Below are 24434 nucleotides of genomic sequence, written 5' to 3'. Positions count from 1 at the left end.
ATGACACTGTCTCGCTGAGGGAAGTCTTTCAAGTATGGGACTATGGGCGGGTAAGAAATTCCATCACATTTTGGCCCTCGTCAAGTTGTGCGATCGAAAGCGAAGCTTTTCTGGGATTAACTTGAGGATAGGTTTCTTGGGAAGTTTTCAGAAACTCAGTGCGATCGAAAGCGAAGCTTTTCTGGGATTAACTTGAGGATAGGTTTCTTGGGAAGTTTTCAGAAACTCTCATTTGAAAGAAAACTAGTCAATTCTCTCTCTAGTTGCAACAGTTTTTTCTAAACCCCATAAAATATTAAATACCAATGAACAACTAAAAGACATAAATTGAATCAATTCTCTCTCTAGTTGCAACAGTTTTTTCTAAACCCCATAAAATATTAAATACCAATGAACAACTAAAAGACATAAATTGAACAACTTGTGATGTAAGTTGTATTTTATCGGAGGAACCGCGAGATACTCGTACATGGTGGATAAATATCTGAAAGTTGTATTTTATCGGAGGAACCGCGAGATACTCGTACATGGTGGATAAATATCTGGAATTTAGATATGATTCCTTAGAAACTAGTAGGTATAAACACTAGTTTTGTGACCTCAACCCTGCAAGAGATATGAATTTGGCTTCGTCAGAGAGTTCCTGGTTGCAGAAAACTGGCTGACAGAACCAAACCGTTTTTGTCGGCCATTTCCTTAGTTTTTGCAAGTAATTAAAAATAATGGAAGCTAACACTGATGGAGGGGAGAACCACAATATTTTATCCAATCAACAGTGGACAAGACATGTGTGTGTTTACGGAAACCATATGTTGTTATATGTAGGTAGTACGCGGATGAAGATATTAAGTACATTAATATGAGTTGTTTATGAATTACACCATGATATGCATAAGAAAATGGCGGATGTATAGACAACAACGTGGTAATGTAATTCTTCAAGCACCGTCTTATCAGCAGGTATTTTGTGAAGAATTTCCAGATAGGATGTGTTTGGAAGATGGAATGCAGTAGGGCTTTGAAAATAGTTGTCTGTAGATGGGAGTGGAATAATGGAATAGATATGAGAAGAGTAAAACTAAAGAAGATGTTCACAGAGACGAAGACAACTCAATAACACAGAATTCATCTGTGTAGATGGAAAGGTAATTCAGAATACGAACTTGGTACCTATCTATTGAAATAGGTACTCACTTCATGATAACAGAGGCTAAAGAAGATGTTCACAGAGACGAAGACAACTCAATAACACAGAATTCATCTGTGTAGATGGAAAGGTAATTCAGAATATGAACTTGATACCTATCTATTGAAATAGGTAGGTACTCACTTCATGATAACAGAGGGAATTACATACACTAAAGAAGATGTTCACAGAGACGAAGACAACTCAATAACACAGAATTCATCTGTGTAGATGGAAAGGTAATTCAGAATATGAACTTGGTACCTATCTATTGAAATAGGTACTCACTTCATGATAACAGAGGGAATTACATACCAACCAGAGTAAATCCAATGTTTGATGAACAGAGTAAATAACAAACAATAGCTTCTCAAGCTGTCCTGAAAGGTTTTTCTATTCCAAAGCAGCGGAAATTTAATTTAAAAAAGGTCGAGGATAGAAAAGGAAATACTCAAATAAGGTACTATCTATCTGATATTGGAATAAATAAATGGGAATTATAATTATGTTTTGAAGGTCTTAGAAAGAGATATTAACATTTTCATAAGCTATGAGAAAATTATGGTTTCAATTAAAAGAGCACATCCACTAATACTCGTGAATAGTTCTAGTTCAAATATGATAGAAAGGCACATCCACTAATAAATGGAAAGTTGCAGTTAAAATAGCACATCTACCAAAAGATAACGCAAGGGAACGGACCAAAGGATAAAGAAAAATCTTTCCTTTTCCTGCCAAAAATAAATAAAATGGAGTAAAAAACTATGCTCTTGATCTGCTCTTAAGGAGTATTCTCATGATATCTTAATGTAAATACCAGGACACTTAAGGATCAAGTTAAAGTCACAATCTATCAATTCCAGATAGCTCTAGACTTGAGATTAACTCCCGAAATTAAAAATGAACTTGATTACTTATTTGCAGAACATTCTGTGGAGGCAATATAGGAAGCAATGAAGCCTGAAGTTGGTAAGGAACTAATGAAAGAAATTAGACCACTTGATTGGAAATATTGAAAATCACATTAACAAAGGAAATGGGAGGGTTCTGCCACTCCTAATAGAAACTAGGTTAGGCACTTAGAAATAGAAACGTCAAGATAATGAACATTCTGTGGAGGCAATATAGGAAGCAATGAAGCCTGAAGTTGGTAAGGAACTAATGAAAGAAATTAGACCACTTGATTGGAAATTGAAAATCACATTAACAAAGAAAATGGGAGGGTTCTGCCACTCCTAATAGAAACTAGGTTAGGCACTTAGAAATAGAAACGTCAAGATAACTTTAACAAAACAGTAATAAAGATGGCAAAAGTCTATTTTAATAATTAATAGCGATGCAACTTCTGATTCACAAGATTCACTAGCAGAAACTAACGACTTGATGGTGTCTATGTACTTCTTGTGCAGTTGGTACTGAGGGAATTTAAAAATAAATTGACCACACATATTTTTTACCACCCCAAATGATTTGGCACATAGCACATAACTTGGTATTTCATACAAATACAGGATGACTTGAAACTTTTGTTGCACTGTTTTCTGTCAATCCTGTTTCGCCTGCCTAACAATAAATCCCCCCATTTTAAAAGGCAAGTTGTTATGTCTACTGAAATTAATTTACTCTGAAACTGACAAAAATACTTTCGAGGACACTAAAGCGAGGATCTGCTATTGATAGATATTATTGATCAAGCTAGTGAAGTACTCTGTACCAAGATCGTATGGGAACTCCCAGTATAAAGTTGTATGCAGCAGCTTTGTGAGCTTCAGAGCTCTTTCATGAAATAATCTTAATTAATATTTTTCTGTCAAGTTGGAATGAGACTGTATATTATGGAGTACAAATTAAGTTGATTCCAAATGAACTATAATTTCCTATAATTAACTCAACCCAAATGATATTCTTATTACATATTTCCGTGCTCTGAATATGAGAGGCCCTTGTCATGTGAATCAATCTCATGTGTTTGTTCAGCTACACCACTGGGGCGCAGATCCCAGACACGAATAATTACTCCTAATACAAAGCTCGCTTCATTATTTGGAGAAAAAACGCAAAGACAAACAAAGACAAGTAAATTCAACTATGTGGCGGTGGCATTGTGGAAATGTTAACTCAACCCAAATGATATTCTTATTACATATTTCCGTGCTCTGAATATGAGAGGCCCTTGTCATGTGAATCAATCTCATGTTTTTGCTACTTGGATAATACTATGTTTTCGGCTAGAAATCCCATGAACCATGTTGGGTTTCTACTCTAGAGTTATGATTGGCAAGCTAGAATCCAGCTCGCAATATTCTTGCAAAGAATTTGTCGGTTTTCAGCACTCAACTGAGTATCGACAAGAAATAACCCCAATTCAATTATTTTAACCATGGTCTAGACCTCTAGACTAGATGGGATTTATAAATAGACCATATACTTTCGTCATATTGGTATCATGCTCCATCTTGTTTACTTTGCTTAAGAAGAGAAGTTCCTAGGGAAATACTTGTGATAGATACCAAAATTATCTGTAGATTTGCAGTGTGTTCGTCCTTAGAAAAATTGAGTACCAGAGAATACTGGTTTCTACTCTAGAGTTATGATTGGCAAGCTAGAATCCAGCTCGCAATATTCTTGCAAAGAATTTGTCGGTTTTCAGCACTCAACTAAGTATCGACAAGAAATAACCCCAATTCAATTATTTTAACCATGGTCTAGACTAGATGGGATTTATAAATAGACCATATACTTTCGTCATATTGGTATCATGCTCCATCATGTTTACTTTGCTTAAGAAGAGAAGTTCCTAGGGAATTACTTGTGATAGATACCAAAATTGTCTGTAGATTTGCATTGTGTTCGTCCTTAGAAAAATTGAGTACCAGAGAATACTCAGTTGGAATGAATTAGAACCTAATGGACTGTTCAGTTCAGACTTGAGAGTAGAGTGGGTCATCAACCGAAGTGTTGACCAACATACAAGTGAACATTGTCCTTCTACTAATACATATAACGGAGTGCAAGTCGTTCTTACCTGACTTTTGGCTGGTAAAGCTTCACTGACGGACACAAAGTACTCGCTTCTCTCAAAGACAGGAGGGTTGTCGTTGACATCTTGGACTTCTAGAAGGACGGTCAAGTTGGAGGACATTGGAGGATCCCCTTGGTCGGTGGCACTCACAACAATGGTATGTCTTTGACTAGTCTCGTAGTCTAAATGTTTCGACAGACTCAGATGGCCAGAGGTTTGGTCCACAGCAAACAATCGACTATCGCCAAAATTACCCGAAGCTAAATGATATCGGATTTTGCCGTTGTCTCCGGAATCTTTATCTCTGGCAACTACGGTATAGAGAGGTAGACCCAAGGCAGCACTCTCAGGGACTGATAGCCGGATAGTAGTAGATTCAAACTCTGGAGCGTTATCATTACGATCTTCAATAGTGACTTTGACTTGAGCATAGGAATACAGAGGTGGGGAGCCACTGCTTGCTTGTACACTCAATAGGAGAACCCCTGTCACTTCATGATCTAGAGTAGCTGCTGTCCGAATGACACCAGTGGTTGAATCCAGAGTAAAGTAACCTTCGGGATCACCTGAATGAATCGTGTATCTGATTGGATTTGACTGGTCTGGAAAAACAAAAGAAATAAGAAATATGTTAGAAAGCGTCACGGATCGATAAAATACAAAAGATACCTACTTACAAAAGTTGATTTCTACAAAAGGTTTGTACAAAAGTTTTCAGCATTACTACTCCTACTACACCTACTCAGGATAATTAACATCCCATCAGGTAATCACCTAGCAGCAAGATCTTCATGACCTAGGCTAATGTCTTCCACATTGGGATATGCGAGTGCACATCAAGTGACATGGGCAAAACGCTAACAAGCCACTTTCATTACTGATAGAGATAAGCACATTAATGAAAGAAAAGGCAGCAAAAGCAAACATTTTCTAGTATCCAAAGGTGTTTAGCTTGCAGATATCCACACTGCGGCAAGAGCGAACAGAGAACATGATTTTACAAATAATTTGAACCTCAGCCAACAATAGCACGTTGAATTTCAACAATTTGCCTCAGCTCTGTCGCGGTAGTGTTCGTGGCCTGTTCTGCCGCATTGAAATAAGGTTTATGAATTTCCCATTTCCACAAGAAGAAATTGAACTTCAATGTAGATGTTAATAAATGGAAAATGAAGAAATTGGCAAATATGTAGACATGATTAACATGCGAATCACACACAGACGCAAAGTGTTCGCAACATAGGTAATGTAGTCGGGAAAAGAGAAACGTGGCAATTTGTCATGAAGAGGGGAGAGAGGATAACGCGCGCGTTGAAAAATTACACGTAGACTGATTACACATGAATAACCAGAATGACCTACAGATATACGTTGCAATAATACTCGCCGGAGTAATTAGGAATAGTTCAGACCTGGAACATCAACAAAACGAGAACAAAGTTGTCAATGGCTTCACTCGTATAGGAGAAGAACATTCAAACTTGGAAGAAGATTAAAGGAGAATCGCATTTACAGCATTTACTCATCGTAGAAAAACGTTAGACTGGTAACAGATTCATTGAGCACGTTCTAGACCCAACTTGTGAGGAGTGCAAAAAAGAATTAACCATGTGGATAATGAAACCAGAAAGAGTAATAATAGAAAAGAACAATACAGCACTTTAAGACGCACCTACTCAGGATAATTAACATCCCATCAGGTAATCACCTAGCAGCAAGATCTTCATGACCTAGGCTAATGTCTTCCACATTGGGATATCCGAGTGCACATCAAGTGACATGGGCAAAACGCTAACAAGCCCCTTTCATTACTGATAGAGATAAGCATTTAAGACGCAGAAACTTCACAGAAAAGACGTGAAGACAAATGAAGGAGGAATAGACTTCATGAAAAATGTCACCCTAACCTTACGACCTGAGCAAAGAGAAGCGAGAAGCAAAGAATACTAATGAAGACATCATCGTTGTAATTATGAGACAGGCTCAGATTTAGGATTTGAAGGAACCGTGACACTATGACACTTCTACTGATATCGAAAGCTCAAATATCAGTAAATATAGGAACATATTAGGTATTCATAAATTTGATAAAGAAATTACTTTGCCATTCTCCACTATCACATGTCCAATGGACAAAACAAATTCTCTTCAAGTTGAATAAATGTCTGGGAAGACTTTGTCATCTTAAAGACCTAGAAACGAGTTCGATTTACATCTTCTTATCATCACTAATTCCATGCACGTTAACATCTCAATGTCTTCAGCTCTCCTCGCCATAAAACACAAAATGGGTTAACTAATTAACATATTTCTAATTATCGCGAACACAAAATGCAAATCGGGTGGTGAATAAAAAAATAAAGAAGCAGCACGATCAAGCTGGAGACTCTAATGAGCAGTGAGCAGCAAGCAGTTCCAATAATCAGATCGCTTTAGTTAAAGATCGTTACACATTCGTGATCTTTTGTCCTCATGGATTTTCAACTTCACAAAGTTCAACGGAAAGATCGAGTATCCAATTCGTCTTGAATAAAGAACTAAACAGTTTCGGCGTGATGTTGAATTGTACTTATTCTTGCAAATATGTAGAATAGTTGCAATTGCAACGCAACGTTGTGTTAGTCAATCTTGTAGGACTGAACTTTCGACAATGATACAGATTCCTACAGGATATTTTAATGATCAGAAAAAGAAAAGAGAGACAAAAAGTTCAACCCTAGAAAACACTATTTACAGATGGATACACGGACAATAATTATTGAACAATACCAAAAGAATCCCAAAAACTACATGTCGGAGGTTTTCAGTAAGTACTACCACCCATAAATATTCTGGTGATCAGAAAAAGAAAAGAGAGACAAAAAGTTCAACCCTAGAAAACACTATTTATAGATGGATACACGGACAATAATTACTGAACAATGCCAAAAGAATCCCAAAAACTATATGTCGGAGGTTTTCAGTAATGTCATCAAGTTGACTTTTCCATAAACGAGACTAATCAGCTAATCTAATCACCTTATTCTTGGTTGATGAGTTTCAAAATAGCTCGTATTTTGATGTGAATTTTTATAGCATTTAGGTGTCAATTTAAGAAGGACCCACAAACCCACGTAGAAGTACACAAAGAAGCGAGTAAAGTAGGGTGCCCTTAACTAATCATGATAAAGTTCATTGAATTAGGAACAAGAACAATGTCATGTGAACAAGAAGCGAGTAAAGTAGGGTGCCCTTAACTAATCATGATAAAGTTCATTGAATTAGGAACAAGAACAATGTCATGTGAACTATTGATTATTGATGGGTTCCGAAAATTACGATACGAGAAATGCTAATGAGAGCAGTCTCAGAAACAATCAAGATAACATTATGGACGATACTGTTCCTCGATCCTTCCGTAGCATTTATTTAAAATATAGAGTACCAACTTTGCAACATATAGGAACGACTTCTCGTGAACATGGAAAAAACAAGTTTGCTCCGAAGTACACATATTAATCAAAACATTGGACTACAAATATCCATAGCTAATGCTGAGATTAATCTCTCTCCAGTTACCTACCTACTTCGGAAATTTTGAAAGGTCTTCAACCTCTAGAATCTAGAAGGTTGTAACAAATGACCACAATTTAATAATATGTTTTAATAGTACCAACGGATAAATTTTCACAAATGACAAAAATGAACTAATTTCGAGGTGATTTTTATTTCCAAGTTTTTTTTTTTATTACTTATCATTTTTAATCGGGAAACGGAAATCAGTTTTAAATCGTTCCAAAATATTGTAATTTAAATAAATTAAATATTTTTATTCACGATAATATCTTTAAGACGTAAATTAATTGGATGAAACCTGATTAATTGACATGGGCGGCATATTCTTTACAAAAAATCATGTTTCAATGTTGACGTCTAGTACCCTGTACTCCCTGATAATGATACATACTTACATAGTAAGAACGGAATCAAACTTTGCTGCCTAGCTACCCATTAAATATGTAGGGGTAAAAGGAGAAGGGGCCGGCCAAAAATCAGAAGGAGAGATAAAATGGAAAAGGACCTTAGAGAGAGATAGCATTTATTTAAAATATAGAGTACCAACTTTGCAACATATAGGAACGACTTCTCGTGAACATGGAAAAAACAAGTTTGCTCCTTTTTACTTTCTTTTAAGTTGTCATGATTTAATAAAGATTAAAATCTAGATTGTGTATTTTGTCGTTAAGAAGGAAATAAAATCTCCCTGCTACAATTGTAATGATAATGGTTAAATGGTCAATATAAAGCTACTAAGCAAACCCAGAAACATATTAGTAGGTACATTACATAAGGGCAACCAAGGAGTTCCGAAAAAGAACAAAAAAAAAAGAATAATAAATTTTGCAAATAAAGAGCTGATTATTTCCTTTTTAACCAAATTCATTAACAGGATAAAGCTACTAAGCAAACCCAGAAACATATTAGTAGGTACATTACATAAGGGCAACCAAGGAGTTCCGAAAAAGAACAAAAAAAAAAAGAATAATAAATTTTGCAAATAAAGAGCTGATTATTTCCTTTAACTAAAGAAGATGTTCACAGAGACGAAGACAACTCAATAACACAGAATTCATCTGTGTAGATGGAAAGGTAATTCAGAATATGAACTCGGTACCTATCTATTGAAATAGGTACTCACTTCATGATAACAGAGACATTAACAGACGCAAATGATGTGAATTTGGTAACACCCAAATAATTACCAAACAAATCTCAAAAGTAAATGTTTTTCAATTATAAGAATTCAACAGTAGTGGTGATTTTTTTTCCCAACTTTTCACAGATTAGGTTCAATTGTGCGTTCAATTTCGACAACCGTGGAAACCACGTACTGATGGACACCACATTTCAAACTTCACCGCAGAAATTCGGCGAATTGATTTTCGTTATCAACCTCTCCGAATCAACAAAGCCTGCAGTGGAAATAATTAAGTCCGCAATCAATGCATACCTTGCTGTGTTGGGAATTGTTCTCTCGAGACCATCACAGCATCAGCATTTAAATAATTCAGACGACAAACCATGTATATTTATACATCCATGTAAACGTTTAATTTACATATAAGCTCATTACAAACAAAATACCGACAAAACCAAAACAGTACACGATAACCGGGGCTCCATCAGCAAGCACATACCTACCTATTGCAAGAATACCGCATCTCAACATTCAAATACTGAGTGATGAATTGCAAAAAGAAGGTGAAAAATTTCGATCTACCCTTATAATATTTTGAAAAGATTATACCTAATGTCGGTGTTGTGAAAGAATTTTAAATGTGAATCCCTGGACTATACTTACATATTGGTGCATTAAACTAGACTAGTGAAATCTAAACTTCTGGCAACTATTTCAAAACAAAAGTTTTAGATGGGTAATATGCTTCCAATGAACGAATAAAGTTACTTCCAATAACAAGCACAGAACATTTAAATTCGTATGTAACATATTATGATTTACAATTTTATACACTTTCATAATAATAAACACTTGTTGAACATACCTACCTATTGCAAGAATACCGCATCTCAACATTCAAATACTGAGTGATGAATAGCAAAAAGAAGGTGAAAAATTTCGATCTACCCTTATAATATTTTGAAAAGATTGAAAGAATTTTAAATGTGAATCCCTGGACTATACTTAGGTACATATTGGTGCATTAAACTAGACTAGTGAAATCTAAACTTCTGGCAACTATTTCAAAGCAAAAGTTTTAGATGGGTAATATGCTTCCAATGAACGAATAGTTACTTCCAATAACAAGCACAGAACATTTAAATTCGTATGTAACATATTATGATTTACAATTTTATACACTTTCATGATAATAAACACTTGTTGATCTCCGCTCTCTCCTGACGGAACCCAAACAAAACAAATTCTCTTTGTGCAAATACAAAAGTAGAGTCTGAACTTTACCTATTGGAAGACTTGGAGACATTATTGTCTCAGAATTCAGACCTTCATGAATAAAAAAGCTAACTTTATCGAACACATCATTAGTTATCATTTTATTAAAGTTAAGCTGAACATTGGAGGAATTTCAATCCTATCTAGGGTATGTAGGTACATCGCTCAAAAATAGCTATCACTGAGAGGCTAATAAGAGATTATACCTATAAATATTTCGCTGAAATCATCATATCCTTGTATTATATACAATAAACAAGACTTCAGTGAAAAGTCTAGTGAAAAAAGTATTTGAAACACCTACTACTATTTTTATCGAACCAAAATCACTTCGGACACGATTAGGAAACCCATCCTTGGCGGCTCGGGAAGAATTTGAATCTGGTCGAAATGAAAATGATTTAAAAAAATCTGAGGTGTGAGGAAAAAGTCAACAATATGTACTGTAGATGCACATATTAATATTAACGGTTAATACTTCCCTGTTTAAAACAATCGGTGTCTACATGTGTCATGTAAAAGAGGGTATGCAACTATGCAAATTGACGGCTAAAATAAATAACACATCAATAAACCTATATCATAATCAATTCAATCTTCAGTGGCGGAACCTTATAGGTATTAAGTTTGTCCATCTCTACTGCTACGATAATTAATAAATTAAATAATTAAGTAGAAACTCCACTAGTTGAAGCCCCACCTTTCCTGTCAGTTTTGTCGTTTATCGAACCAAAATCACTTCGGACACGATTAGGAAACCCATCCTTGGCGGCTCGGGAAGAATTTGAATCTGGTCGAAATGAAAATGGTTTAAAAAAAAAAAAACTGAGGTGTGAGGAAAAAGTCAACAATATGTACTATAGATGCACATATTAATATTAACGGTTAATACTTCCCTGTTTAAAAAAAATCGGTGTCTACATGTGTCATGTAAATGAGGGTATGCCTATGCAACTATGCAAATTGACGGCTAAAATAAATAACACATCAATAAACCTATATCATAATCAATTCAATCTTTAGTGGCGGAACCTTATAGGTATTAAGTTTGTCCATCTCTACTGCTACGATAATTAATAAACTAAATAATTAAGTAGAAACTCCACTAGTTGAAGCCCCACCTTTCCTGTCAGTTTTGTCATCTTTGATGAAAGTTTCATCTTCTTATCAATTAAAAGCCTTAGATCAAATGTTCGACAAAGAGGATTACATATTAAATTATATTGATCAATTAATTCGATCACTTATCTTGCTGAGGATTACACAATTTCAATCGGGCCGCAAAACTGTCCGGAATGTATTCGTTACTCACCGTTGACACAGCCTGAGCATCAAGTATTCAAACACTCTCACGGACACTGATATACATAAGTACAGTCAAATTGTTTCAAATTCTTCGCAAAGAGTTCCCAATACCCAAATTATTCCTCCAATAGGAAATTCCTTTTCTTTCACATCAACTTACTGCTAATTTTGCCATTTAATTGTATAAGGACGGTAATTCTTCCTGCTTCACACATAAAATTGCAGAGAGGGCAGGAGTTTTAAAAGGTTTGATTTATAAAAAAGATGGAAATAAATGAAGGTTTTATTTAAAATATAGAAAACTATGCAAAACTCGTAGTAGATAGTTTCACATTGATTTACATTCCAAGATTGATTTAATATTCCACCTAATGAAGCATATGATGCAGTAGCAAAAATAAAGTTTATGTGTAAAGATCATTTGGCTATCTTTCTGTTTCAACAACACGACAGAGTAAACAGGAAAAAATATCTGCTAGTGCATATGATGTAATGCTACTAGGTTACTCAAATGTACATTTTGGCTGCCGATGCCGTCAAAAGTTTAGGATAATACATACGTTTGTAAAGACAGAATGGAATATACATGAGCTATGATAACTTTTGGAATACATTATAGCGAAATCCACGGGGAATATAATGTAGATAACTGAATTGCATATGATGTAATGCTACTAGGTTACTCAAATGTACATTTTGGCTGCCGATGCCGTCAAAAGTTTAGGATAATACATACGTTTGTAGAGACAGAATGGATTATACATGAGCTATGATAACTTTTGGAATACATTATAGAGAAATCCACGGGGAATATAACGTAGATAACTGAATAAAAAATAAATATCAAGTGTGAATTCATGTGTTTCCTACAACAGTAAAGTCGTGATGAATTTCATTGACACGACACAAACAATGCAAAGCCGAACATTCCAAATGAAAACCAATATAACAAATACATTAAAATAAAATAACAGACATGCTTTTTCTCACACTAGAAAACATGAGGATTATGCACCACAGCTTGGAAAGAAAAATGGTACATTGGCGACAAACATATATAACAAAGTTAACTATACCTATGTAGTTTCTAGTACTGCACATAGTTCAGAATTGGCATAGGTGTAACAGACATGCTTTTTCTCACACTAGAAAACATGAGGATTATGCACCACAGCTTGGAAAGAAAAATGGTACATTGGCGACAAACATAACAAAGTTAACTATACCTATGTAGTTTCTAGTACTGCACATAGTTCAGAATTGGCATACTCTCTATGTCTAGGTATTGCGAAAATGATTTAAAGTTTTAAAATGTCCAATTTTATTTTGGAGAAAACACTATAATAAACCGTAAATAAAACATCAGTATGTGACTATGACAAGCATTAGTGAATATTGAATAATGTGTCCAGAATGCAGTGCAGCATGTGTGAAGTGTTCTTCCAGTATATTACGGATCTGACAGGGATATGTTCAACACAATACACAAAGTACACAAGATGGATTTTACAACTAAAAATGTTGTTTACAAAGTTTATAATATGCTGAAGAAGATAATGTCCTATGATTTATACCAAGCTATAAATTTCACCGTGCCATAAAATTTATACGGCAAATCCTCTCATTTAAATTAATATAAATTACTATTATTTGAGGCCGGATTGTGAGGCAGATCAGTTTTCTAATCCTCTTCAGGAGGAGGGCATTGTACAATAAATTACCTGTGCCTAGTCATTTGTCAGCGGTGTCTACTTTTCTTCCAAATTGAATCTAGGTATCTTTTAAAACAATTTTTTTTTGCAAGTAATTATTTTACCTACTTCAGGAGGAGGGCATTGTACAATAAATTACCTGTGCCTAGTCATTTGTCAGCGGTGTCTACTTTTCTTCCAAATTAAATCTAGGTATCTGTTAAAACGATTTTTTTTGCATGTAATTATTTTATCTATATCTATGATAATTCTTGAGATCTTTAAGCTGATAGAATTTATGGTGTTTCTTACCTTCAGGAGGAGGGCATTGTACAATAAATTACCTGTGCCTAGTCATTTGTCAGCGGTGTCTACTTTTCTTCCAAATTAAATCTAGGTAGGTATCTGTTAAAACGATTTTTTTTTCAAGTAATTATTTTAACTATATCTATGATAATTCTTGAGATCTTTAAGCTGATAGAATTTATGGTGTTTCTTATATCGATTTCTGTCCTCATGATTCTGACTGAACTGATGAACCCGATAGAGGCATTGAAAGCTATTATCAGGAAGAATAATATAATCATTTAAATTTCAGAGTGGGAATACTAGTTGGACCTATGGAGAGGCACCTGGAATCCTACGGGTTTAAATTTTCAATAGCCAAGAGACCAACTCTTGTCTGTGCCAACACAACAGATCGATTTTTGTCCTCATGATTCTGACTGAACTGATGAACCCGATAGAGGCATTGAAAGCTATTATCAGGAAGAATAATATAATCATTAAAATTTCAGAGTGGGAATACTAGTTGGACCTATGGAGAGGCACCTAGAATCCTACGGGTTTCAATTTTCAATAGCCAAGAGACCAACTCTTGTCTGTGCCAACACAACTGTTGAACTTTTATCTCGGTGTTCAGGAAAATGTTCCGCGGACTTGGAGAAAACTAGGGTGATTTACTGCTGATCGTACTCAAGCTTAAGCTCCGAATTCCATGATATGGGATATAGTCGGGTGATTTTATGTTTAAACTTATTGGAGACTCTTCCAACGCCCAAGAACTCATTATTTGTAACAACCGCGAAAAAATCATCATGGAAAAAAGATGGGGGTTTGAAAAATATAAATACGCGAAATAATAGTTTTTTTTTATGATGATTATTACCAACATTAATTATTAAGAAAATTGCGCAATTATAAAATGTCGGAACACTAAAACGAGCGCTGAGGTTATAAAAAGAACAGAGGAACACTGGTTGAAAGTTGAAAATACGAAACTTTTTTTTAATAATAGCTATAAAACAAAATATTGTGTTCCAGTAAGATGCATGTTGCATTTTATTATGTTGTGTATACCATTTTTTGTCTCTATAATGGTGAAAATGAAATGCCAAATTGTATTTTAATAATAAAGAAAAGGTAAAATAAATTGGAAATCTATGTCAGCTTTACCGCGTTGTAGTGATCCCATCAAAAATGTCGGAACACTAAAACGAGCGCTGAGGTTATAAAAAGAACAGAGGAACACTGGTTGAAAGTTGAAAATACGAAACTTTTTTTTTAATAATAGCTATAAAACAAAATATTGTGTTCCAGTAAGATGCATGTTGCATTTTATTATGTTGTGTATACCATTTTTTGTCTCTATAATGGTGAAAATGAAATGCCAAATTGTATTTTAATAATAAAGGAAAGGTAAAATAAATTGGAAATCTATATCAGCTTTACCGCGTTGTAGTGATCTCATCAAATTCTAATCATTCAATTTCCTCACTATTCGAGGTTTCCAATACTTGATGAGAACTATTAACAGTTTGGTAAAAAATACCGAATAGGTACGGTGTATTATATTGGTTGGAAAAAAAGTCAAAGCATGGCTATTTATTTGTTTTTACCACGTTCACATATTTCTAACGGAGAACGAAAAAATCGTGATCCCGATTCCTTCACGATTCTTTCCATTTTCTCCCGTATTTCTTTTATATTTAGATATTTTAGTCGATTTTGTACTCTTGTTTCTATTCTGCGTATGTGTTTCCAGATAAAGCTTGTGTAAATTTGCGAGTACCTACTTACATATATCTATGTCCTTTAAATTTACTTTGCACAGATACAACGTGGAACCTAGAGTTAGGGAATACATGGAACAATGGTTTGGTTACAATATTATTATCCTAATTACGTAGGAGTAATGAATTAGTTTAGGAACTCATGACCTCAGTAGGTGACGATTCTGGTGACATGGACCCTCCGCATTTAGATCACATTTCATGGGGTCAAATTTGAAATCGATGGTACCTACATAGGTACGTAGGTACATAAACCTTTTTGACGATTCTGGTGACATGGACCCTCCGCATTTAGATCACATTTCATGGGGTCAAATTTGAAATCGATGGTACCTCAGTAGGTGACGATTCTGGTGACATGGACCCTCCGCATTTAGATCACATTTCATGGGGTCAAATTTGAAATCGATGGTACCTACATACATAGGTACGTATTAGGTACATAATACTTTGTCATCAAGTTGACTTTTCCATAAACGAGACTAATCAGCTAATCTAATCACCTTATTCTTGGTTGATGAGTTTCAAAATAGCTCGTAATTTGATGTGAATTTTTATAGCATTTAGGTGTCAATTTAAGAAGGACCCACAAACCCACGTAGAAGACACATATTAATTCCCACAAACCCACGTAGAAGTACACATATTAATCAAAACATTGGACTACAAATATCCATAGCTAATGCTGAGATTAATCTCTCTCCAGTTACCTACCTACTTCGGAAATTTTGAAAGGTCTTCAACCTCTAGAATCTAGAAGGTTGTAATAAATGACCACAATTTAATAATATGTTTTAATAGTACCAACGGATAAATTTTCACAAATGACAAAAATGAACTAATTTCGAGGTGATTTTTATTTCCAAGTTTTTTTTTTTATTACTTATCATTTTTAATCGGGAAACGGAAATCAGTTTTAAATCGTTCCAAAATATTGTAATTTAAATAAATTAAATATTTTTATTCACGATAATATCTTTAAGACGTAAATTAATTGGATGAAACCTGATTAATTGACATGGGCGGCATATTCTTTACAAAAAATCATGTTTCAATGTTGACGTCTAGTACCCTGTACTCCCTGATAATGATACATACTTACATAGTAAGAACGGAATCAAACTTTGCTGCCTAGCTACCCATTAAATTTGTAGGGGGTAAAAGGAGAAGGGGCCGGCCAAAAATGAGAAGGAGGGATAAAGTGGAAAAGGACTTTAGAGAGAATGGAGAAAAGAGGAAGCATTGGATAGACAGAAATGGAGGAGTAGAATACAAGACGGAAACGCCAAGCCCAAATAGAATTGGGAAAAGGTAGAGGAGTGAAAGAAGAAGAGTCAAACTTGCTTACAACTACAACACCCTCTTGGAACTGTGCTGAGGATCAAAACTCAATAACCTGATTCAAGTTTCAAGTCCACCCCTGACAGCGTTGAGCGCAGGAGATAAATTACACATTTGATGACTATGTCAGAACAAGCGTCACTAAAGTTTTCATTATATTTTAATATGGCGTTCACAAATTTATTTGATTCGAAAGGATTGCAATTGTCAATGGAACATCATTAGTTATCATTTTATTAAAGTTAAGCTGAACATTGGAGGAATTTCAATCCTATCTAGGGTATGTAGGTACATCGCTCAAAACTAGCTATCACTGAGAGGCTAATAAGAGATTATACCTATAAATATTTCGCTGAAATCATCATATCCTTGTATTATATCCAATAAACAAGACTTCAGTGAAAAGTCTAGTGAAAAAAGTATTTGAAACACCTACTACTATTAAAAAAAAAAAAAAAACACACTGAAAACTCAGTGAACTTACCACTATCCGAAGTTGCTGCCTTGATCGTCCCCACTATAGAGTTCTTGAAGACATCCTCAGGAACTACAAAGGAGTAGGTAGATTGTTGGAACAATGGGATGGGCATATGACTGTTGATGATGTTAATGTTGACTTGGGCATCCTGAGAGCATTTGTTTCCGCCACCATCCATTGCAGAAACATTGATATGATAGGAATTTGAACGGGATAGAAAATTTCCCCGCGTGACGAAAAGTTCTCCACTTGAACGGTCGATACGAAATAAATTAGCGTCTTTACCGGTAACAATTTTGTAGGAAATTGTTCCGAATCGGTCCGAGTCCCGATCTGTCGCCAGAACAACGGCAAATGCAGTTGTGGTTTGAATATCATCTCGCAGGGACACATTGTATTCCACAGGATTAAAGATAGGTTCATTGTCATTCACATCAGTGATTTGAATCCTCACCATGGCAGTTGTGCTCAGACCGCCTGAAACAGAAAGAAGGAGAGGTTATATTAGAAATGCAGTCTAGGAAAGATATTGAGAAACTTAAAATAAACATCTATAGAATTACCACGGTTCAACATTTTCAACAATAGCTGATACCAAATAGTTGTGTCTAGAATTACTGCTATCAGGGAAACTGAAATGGCATCGCACAAATATATCATTTGTTGGATAGGTCAGGTTTATAGGGTCATTGCAAGTATACTTGAATTTCAACTTGAGAATATTCTTGTTTCTTTCATGTGTTTATCAGTCTGATCTTTGATGCTATTATGGCAGTTGTGCTCAGACCGCCTGAAACAGAAAGAAGGAGAGGTTATATTAGAAATGCAGTCTAGGAAAGATATTGAGAAACTTAAACATCTATAGAATTACCACGGTTCAACAATAGCTGATACCAAATAGTTGTGTCCTATCAATATAATTAGAAATACTACAAATATAAAAGCCAACCAAATGGCCTTTATCATAGCCCAACGATAACACTTTAACACGCGAGCAGGCATGAAATGGCATGTGGTCGATGCATAAACATAAATATGGCACTCAACACAGGTCAACTCTTTCCCCTTAATTTTGTTTGTTTTGTCGAGCAAATAATAATAATAAAAAAAAAATATCTAGTAAAGTTGTTCTTGCGAGTGCAAAAAGTAGAGAGTACGGTTTCTTGATGTTGAATTCAAGACAAGGTAATTTATGATAATAATATGATCTATTTGTACACCTACATGGTTTTACATGGCAAGCTATATGTTGTACATATTTGCTTGTACAGGGTTCAAGAGAGTCAAGATCATCCTCCCCCGCCAGTAGACTTGGTTCTACAACACGTTATCTCCTGGATAAAATATAAATTGTACTTCAAACCTCATAACCCACAAGATAAAAGAAAATCAAGCATTCCTTGAATGCTTCAATAACTCCCTCTCAACATGGACCATAGTATCCATGTCATCTCTTGTTCCCTACATACCTACCATCGTACATCTAAGTATAGTTATTGCCTCATTACTTCACGTTACCTACATACAATGGCCCACGAAAACTGCTAAAGCTAAAGACTCTGAGGGGAGTAGGATCTCGTTCAACAGTTTCATCTAATACCTACTTGAAAAACCACTTAGCTACTATAAATTGTACTTCAAACCTCATAACCCACAAGATAAAAGAAAATCAAGCATTCCTTGAATGCTTCAATAACTCCAACATTTTTACTAATAGCATCAAAGATCAGACTGATAAACACATGAAAGAAACAAGAATATTCTCAAGTTGAAATTCAAGTATATGTACTTGCAATGACCCTATAAACCTGACCTATCCAACAAATGATATATTTGTGCGATGCCATTTCAGTTTCCCTGATAGCAGTAATTCTAATCTTTCTGTCTTGAGCCTTCTTTCTTTTATCTCTAATAAATTTTGCACGAATGTTAACAGTATTGTTAGTGTTCGCACTTGTTTTCATTGGTCCGCTGTCCGCTCTTCCATTCATTCCAAGACTTGGAATATAACTGTTTAACTCGAGAGGCACGTCATCTCTTTGTTCCTAACGTCCGAGTTCAATATTACCTTTCATGACTATTTCCATATTGTTAGAACATAAATTTTGGTTCCAGGACTCCGAACATAAAACTGTCCGGAATGTATTCGTTACTCACCGTTGACACAGCCTGAGCATCAAGTATTCAAACACTCTCACGGACACTGATATACATACAGTCAAATTGTTTCAAATTCTTCGCAAAGAGTTCCCGATACCCAAATTATTCCTCCAATAGGAATTTCCTTTTCTTTCACATCAACTTACAGCTAATTTTGCCATTTAATTGTATAAGGACGGTAATTCTCATTATTCCTCCAATAGGAATTTCCTTTTCTTTCACATCAACTTACAGCTAATTTTGCCATTTAATTGTATAAGGACGGTAATTCTCCCTGCTTCGCACATAAAATTGCAGAGAGGGCAGGAGTTTTAAAAGGTTTGATTTATAAAAAAGATGGAAATAAATGAAGGTTTTATTTAAAATATAGAAAACTATGCAAAACTCGTAGTAGATAGTTTCACATTGATTTACATTCCAAGATTGATTTAATATTCCACCTAATGAAGCATATGATGCAGTAGCAAAAATAAAGTTTATGTGTAAAGATCATTTGGCTATCTTTCTGTTTCAACAACACGACAGAGTAAACAGGAAAAAATATCTGCTAGTGCATATGATGTAATGCTACTAGGTTACTCAAATGTACATTTTGGCTGCCGATGCCGTCAAAAGTTTAGGATAATACATACGTTTGTAAAGACAGAATGGAATATACATGAGCTATGATAACTTTTGGAATACATTATAGCGAAATCCACGGGGAATATAATGTAGATAACTGAATAAAATAAATATCAAGTGTGAATTCATGTGTTTCCTACAACAGTAAAGTCGTGATGAATTTCATTGACACGACACAAACAATGCAAAGCCGAACATTCCAAATGAAAACCAATATAACAAATACATTAAAATAAAATAACAGACATGCTTTTTCTCACACTAGAAAACATGAGGATTATGCACCACAGCTTGGAAAGAAAAATGGTACATTGGCGACAAACATAACAAAGTTAACTATACCTATGTAGTTTCTAGTACTGCACATAGTTCAGAATTGGCATACTCTCTATGTCTAGGTATTGCGAAAATGATTTAAAGTTTTAAAATGTCCAATTTTATTTTGGAGAAAACACTATAATAAACCGTAAATAAAACATCAGTATGTTGTAACTTTACAAGAAGCCTTTAAAAAAAGTTCGTATTGTAGCTAACTACTCTGTAGACCTTCACCTACGAGAACCGATGTTACCTACTTTACAATATGAAGTGAGTTGAAGTCTAGGTTGAATTTACAATTGAAATATTTGGGAAACCTACAAAAGCTGCCTACTTTTCAAAAGGGTTACTTATTGTTATAATAATGAGAGATGAGGGTGTTAAACTCAGAAATTGCAGGGCCTTTAGATTTTAGTGGTGGAATCGAGATTGAAAGCTCTCCTCTTGACTCATAGCTTTTGTTTAAAGTACAAAGCAGACATAACTGATAATGCTATTAGTCCGGCACATAAAAGGCTCAAAGGAGCGATAGGCTCCGACGTTCTAGCAATATTCTAGTCGGGTTAACTGTAATTACAACCTTTCTTTCCATTTTAAAAACTTTGTATGTAAAGGAATAGAATTTTTGTGTACACAGGAAGAATTTCTTCTACCTTTCTTTCTCAAGTAGTTCTTCTTCTCCTTACAGAGAAAACAGAGGGACGCCCCTGCAGAAAGTCTATCTAGTGCTTGAAACAATGTGAGATTGTGAGCTTTGTAAGTTAACCTGTGTTTGTACCCAGGATTCTATTTGAATACACAACACTGAAAGCTGTTGTTTAGGATTCACAATTTCATAAACATGGGAATACCCTACATTACTAGAAATAGTTGACATTATTATTTATTAATACTTAAATAATTATTCTTCCTCTGCAATTGTTAAATTTTGAAAAGTGTACCTATGCAAAAATGTAGATCTGCAATATTACCTACGTATATTTCCATTTAAATGTAAATTGTAGGCTTCATCAGTAAGATTGACTTTGACATTGACATCCTTAACTGACCCTACATTACTAGAAATAGTTGACATTATTATTTATTAATACTTAAATAATTATTCTTCCTCTGCAATTGTTAAATTTTGAAAAGTGCACCTATGCAAAAATGTAGATCTGCAATATTACTTACGTATATTTCCATTTAAATGTAAATTATAGGCTTCATCAGTAAGATTGACTTTGACATCCTTAACTGGAATTCTGACTACAGTAGTTTCTTTACTCCCACCCATTTTAGCTCGTACTGTATGTATAAGTTTCATGTTTACCACCAAAAGAATAATCTAAGAGTAATTTTACAAATGAATTATTTGATGCAATTTCAAAATTATCATGAACCAACCTTCTGGTTTCGCTACCTAAACTCAAGACTCCATAAAGCTATCAACGGTCTCATCTAGTATATTTCCCTCCATAAAGATAAAAGCAAAGAACAAATAGCTGCTGCGGTACAGTGTCCTCAAGAGATGAATAGGCCCCTTGGTGCTTGGTCCAGTCTGGAGACAAAAGATGAACTTTGCGAGATGAACAATACGCTATTGTTTAGAATGGGGAACATTGCAATGTAAGAAACTTAATTATATGAATGCACCGATGCAGCACTGTAGCATTGTCACTATGAAACATCATATGCATTTGAATGGTTTAAAGGAAACAGTTTATCTTTTCTAATTTGTATAATTAATTTCAATGGTCGAAGTTTGGGGTAGACTTTGTAAAGAGCTTATTAGTTTCCTATGGTTTTCTTTTTCAATTGTTTCAAGAAGAAGGCTTTACCTCTACTATGTAGGAACCTATTAAATTATTTAAAAAAACTCACTATTCGAGGTTTCCAATACTTGATGAGAACTATTAACAGTTTGGTAAAAAATACCGAATAGGTACGGTGTATTATATTGGTTGCAAAAAAAGTCAAAGCATGGCTATTTATTTGTTTTTACCACGTTCACATATTTCTACTATGGTTTTCTTTTTCAATTGTTTCAAGAAGAAGGCTTTACCTCTACTATGTAGGAACCTATTAAATTATTTAAAAAAACTCACTATTTGAGGTTTCCAATACTTGATGAGAACTATTAACAATTTGGTAAAAAATACCGAATAGGTACGGTGTATTATACTTATTGGTTGGAATTGGACCAATAAAGATTTCATAAAATCATAGTTCACTAAAACAAAAACTGTGTGTTTCACTGTACCCAACTCAATGCATTTTGATGTAAAAGAATTATCAAGAAACAACATGGCAAAATGGATAAGTAAAAGCTCAAGTTTCAGAGACAATTTTATTGAAAAATACTCTGCAAATAGCAATTCCTCCTAGATGCAGCGTGAACATCATCATCCCAGTTATTCAAAAGTAATTATAAATATTAACGCAGCGCTGGGTTATACCTACATAAATCAATTCTGTTGACATCCTGGAAATACAAGCTCAATCCCCAATGCCATTGCACTTGGCAAACTCCAGCATCTCCTGCCTGTCCTAATAAAACTGATAACTTTGTTGTACTCGGCCATGTTTGCCTTTTGTAGCCAGGAATTCAGGATGTGCCTCTTCAGCAATTTCCCTAGTGTGCCTCATCGGATAATTTTATAAGTTGATTTACAATTTTGAGACATTGACAAACTGCAGACTATTACATAGCTGTGATAGGGTCTTTCACCATTTTCCTGTTGCTATTTAATGTTTTATTGGGTTTCCTTACCTCTGTCTGTAGCAACAACCGGGAACTCGTACGAACTTCGACTTTCAAAATCCAAATCCTGTGCTATACAAATCTCCCCACTAACGGATTTCATGTAGAAATGGTTGGTACGGGATGGACTCTCTCCCAGGGTGTAGTTGACCATGGCATTCACACCACAGTCGGGGTCCGAGGCTGAGACCTGCAACGAGAAGAAAAAGAAGATTGTTAGACAACAGTAACATAATAAACCAACAACTTTACTGTTGACAAATTTGTAGTTCATAAGTCTCAACATCTTGGATTGATGGATAGGGTTTTTATCGGAAAATTTTGCTGGACAAACATCGAAAATTGGAAATTTGAAGAAAAAAAAAGTCTTGTGAGCTTTGCAGCTACAAAGTCCACAGTCAAAACAGACCAAAAAATATATAAAACATTTCATGTAAGTGCATTATGTCCGATGCAAAAGCGAGGTAACCCTCGCTGTAACTGCATCACATTCCCAATGACATAAGACACATCAGTATTAAGGTTCATTAAGATTCAAGAAGACTCTGCTAGACCAGACAGTCAACTCAGGGTCAGGTGCGATAGGAGTGGGTGCTCCTGGCACAATATATGCCAAAAAACACACAGTAATAATAGTAATCATGATACTCGCTTGGGTGGTGATTGACCGCCAAGAGCGAAACGACGCAACCGGTACGCTATGGTTTGTATGGGAAGTGTTTTCAATGGTTAATTTCATTACTGTATCTTCTATCAGGATATGTTTTCCATGATTTTTTTGATTCCTGTATCTACTAATCTACTCTCAGGATATCTCTTCCATGGATAGTTTGATGGTTGTACAAATACATTACCACGAATGCTCAAGATGGACATAATCAAAAAGTGGAAAATGTTTTTTTTGAAAGCTTTCAATAAAGTTGCACCGAATACATCTCCATAGCCTATACACATTGCACAGAGACCATAGACCTAACGTACTTTCAAGTCCACTGGACAACTTTATAAGAGGCCATCTTGTAACTTTACAAGAAGCCTTTAAAAAAAGTTCGTATTGTAGCTAATTACTCTGTAGACCTTCACCTACGAGAACCGATGTTACCTATACTTTACAATAAGTTGAAGTCTAGGTTGAATTTACAATTGAAATATTTGGGAAACCTACAAAAGCTGCCTACTTTTCAAAAGGGTTAGTTGTTGGTATAATAATGAAAGATGAGGGTGTTAAACTCAGAAATTAGGGCGGCATATTCTTTACAAAAAATCATGTTTCAATGTTGACGCCTAGTACCCTGTACTCCCTGATACTGATACATACTTACATAGTAAGAATGGAATCAAACTTTGCTGCCTAGCTACCCATTAAATTTGTAGGGGGTAAAAGGAGAAGGGGCCGGCCAAAAATGAGAAGGAGGGATAAAGTGGAAAAGGACTTTGGGCGGCATATTCTTTACAAAAAATCATGTTTCAATGTTGACGCCTAGTACCCTGTACTCCCTGATACTGATACATACTTACATAGTAGGAATTGAATCAAACTT

The 24434-nt window shown here is 35.0% G+C and overlaps 1 protein-coding gene across 1 annotated transcript in view; it reads right to left on the bottom strand.

The window, feature by feature from the left end:
- Window positions 1-4059: 4059 nt before the first annotated feature.
- Window positions 4060-24434, bottom strand: part of LOC103516752 (protein dachsous-like) — a gene marked incomplete at its 3' end in the record, with an annotated part of 29279 nt that continues 8904 nt past the window's right edge. Inside the window, exons 3-5 of the mRNA XM_026829053.1 lie at window positions 22903-23083; window positions 17055-17525; window positions 4060-4810 (exon numbers count right to left, since the gene is read on the bottom strand). Coding sequence (XP_026684854.1) covers window positions 4060-4810; window positions 17055-17525; window positions 22903-23083 — 1403 coding nt within the window. The remainder of the gene's footprint in view (window positions 4811-17054; window positions 17526-22902; window positions 23084-24434) is intronic.

Source organism: Diaphorina citri, unplaced genomic scaffold, assembly GCF_000475195.1.
Source record: "Diaphorina citri unplaced genomic scaffold, Diaci psyllid genome assembly version 1.1 scaffold1657, whole genome shotgun sequence".
Classification (NCBI taxonomy): Eukaryota; Metazoa; Arthropoda; class Insecta; order Hemiptera; family Psyllidae; genus Diaphorina; species Diaphorina citri.
This window is presented reverse-complemented; position numbering and strand designations above follow the sequence as displayed.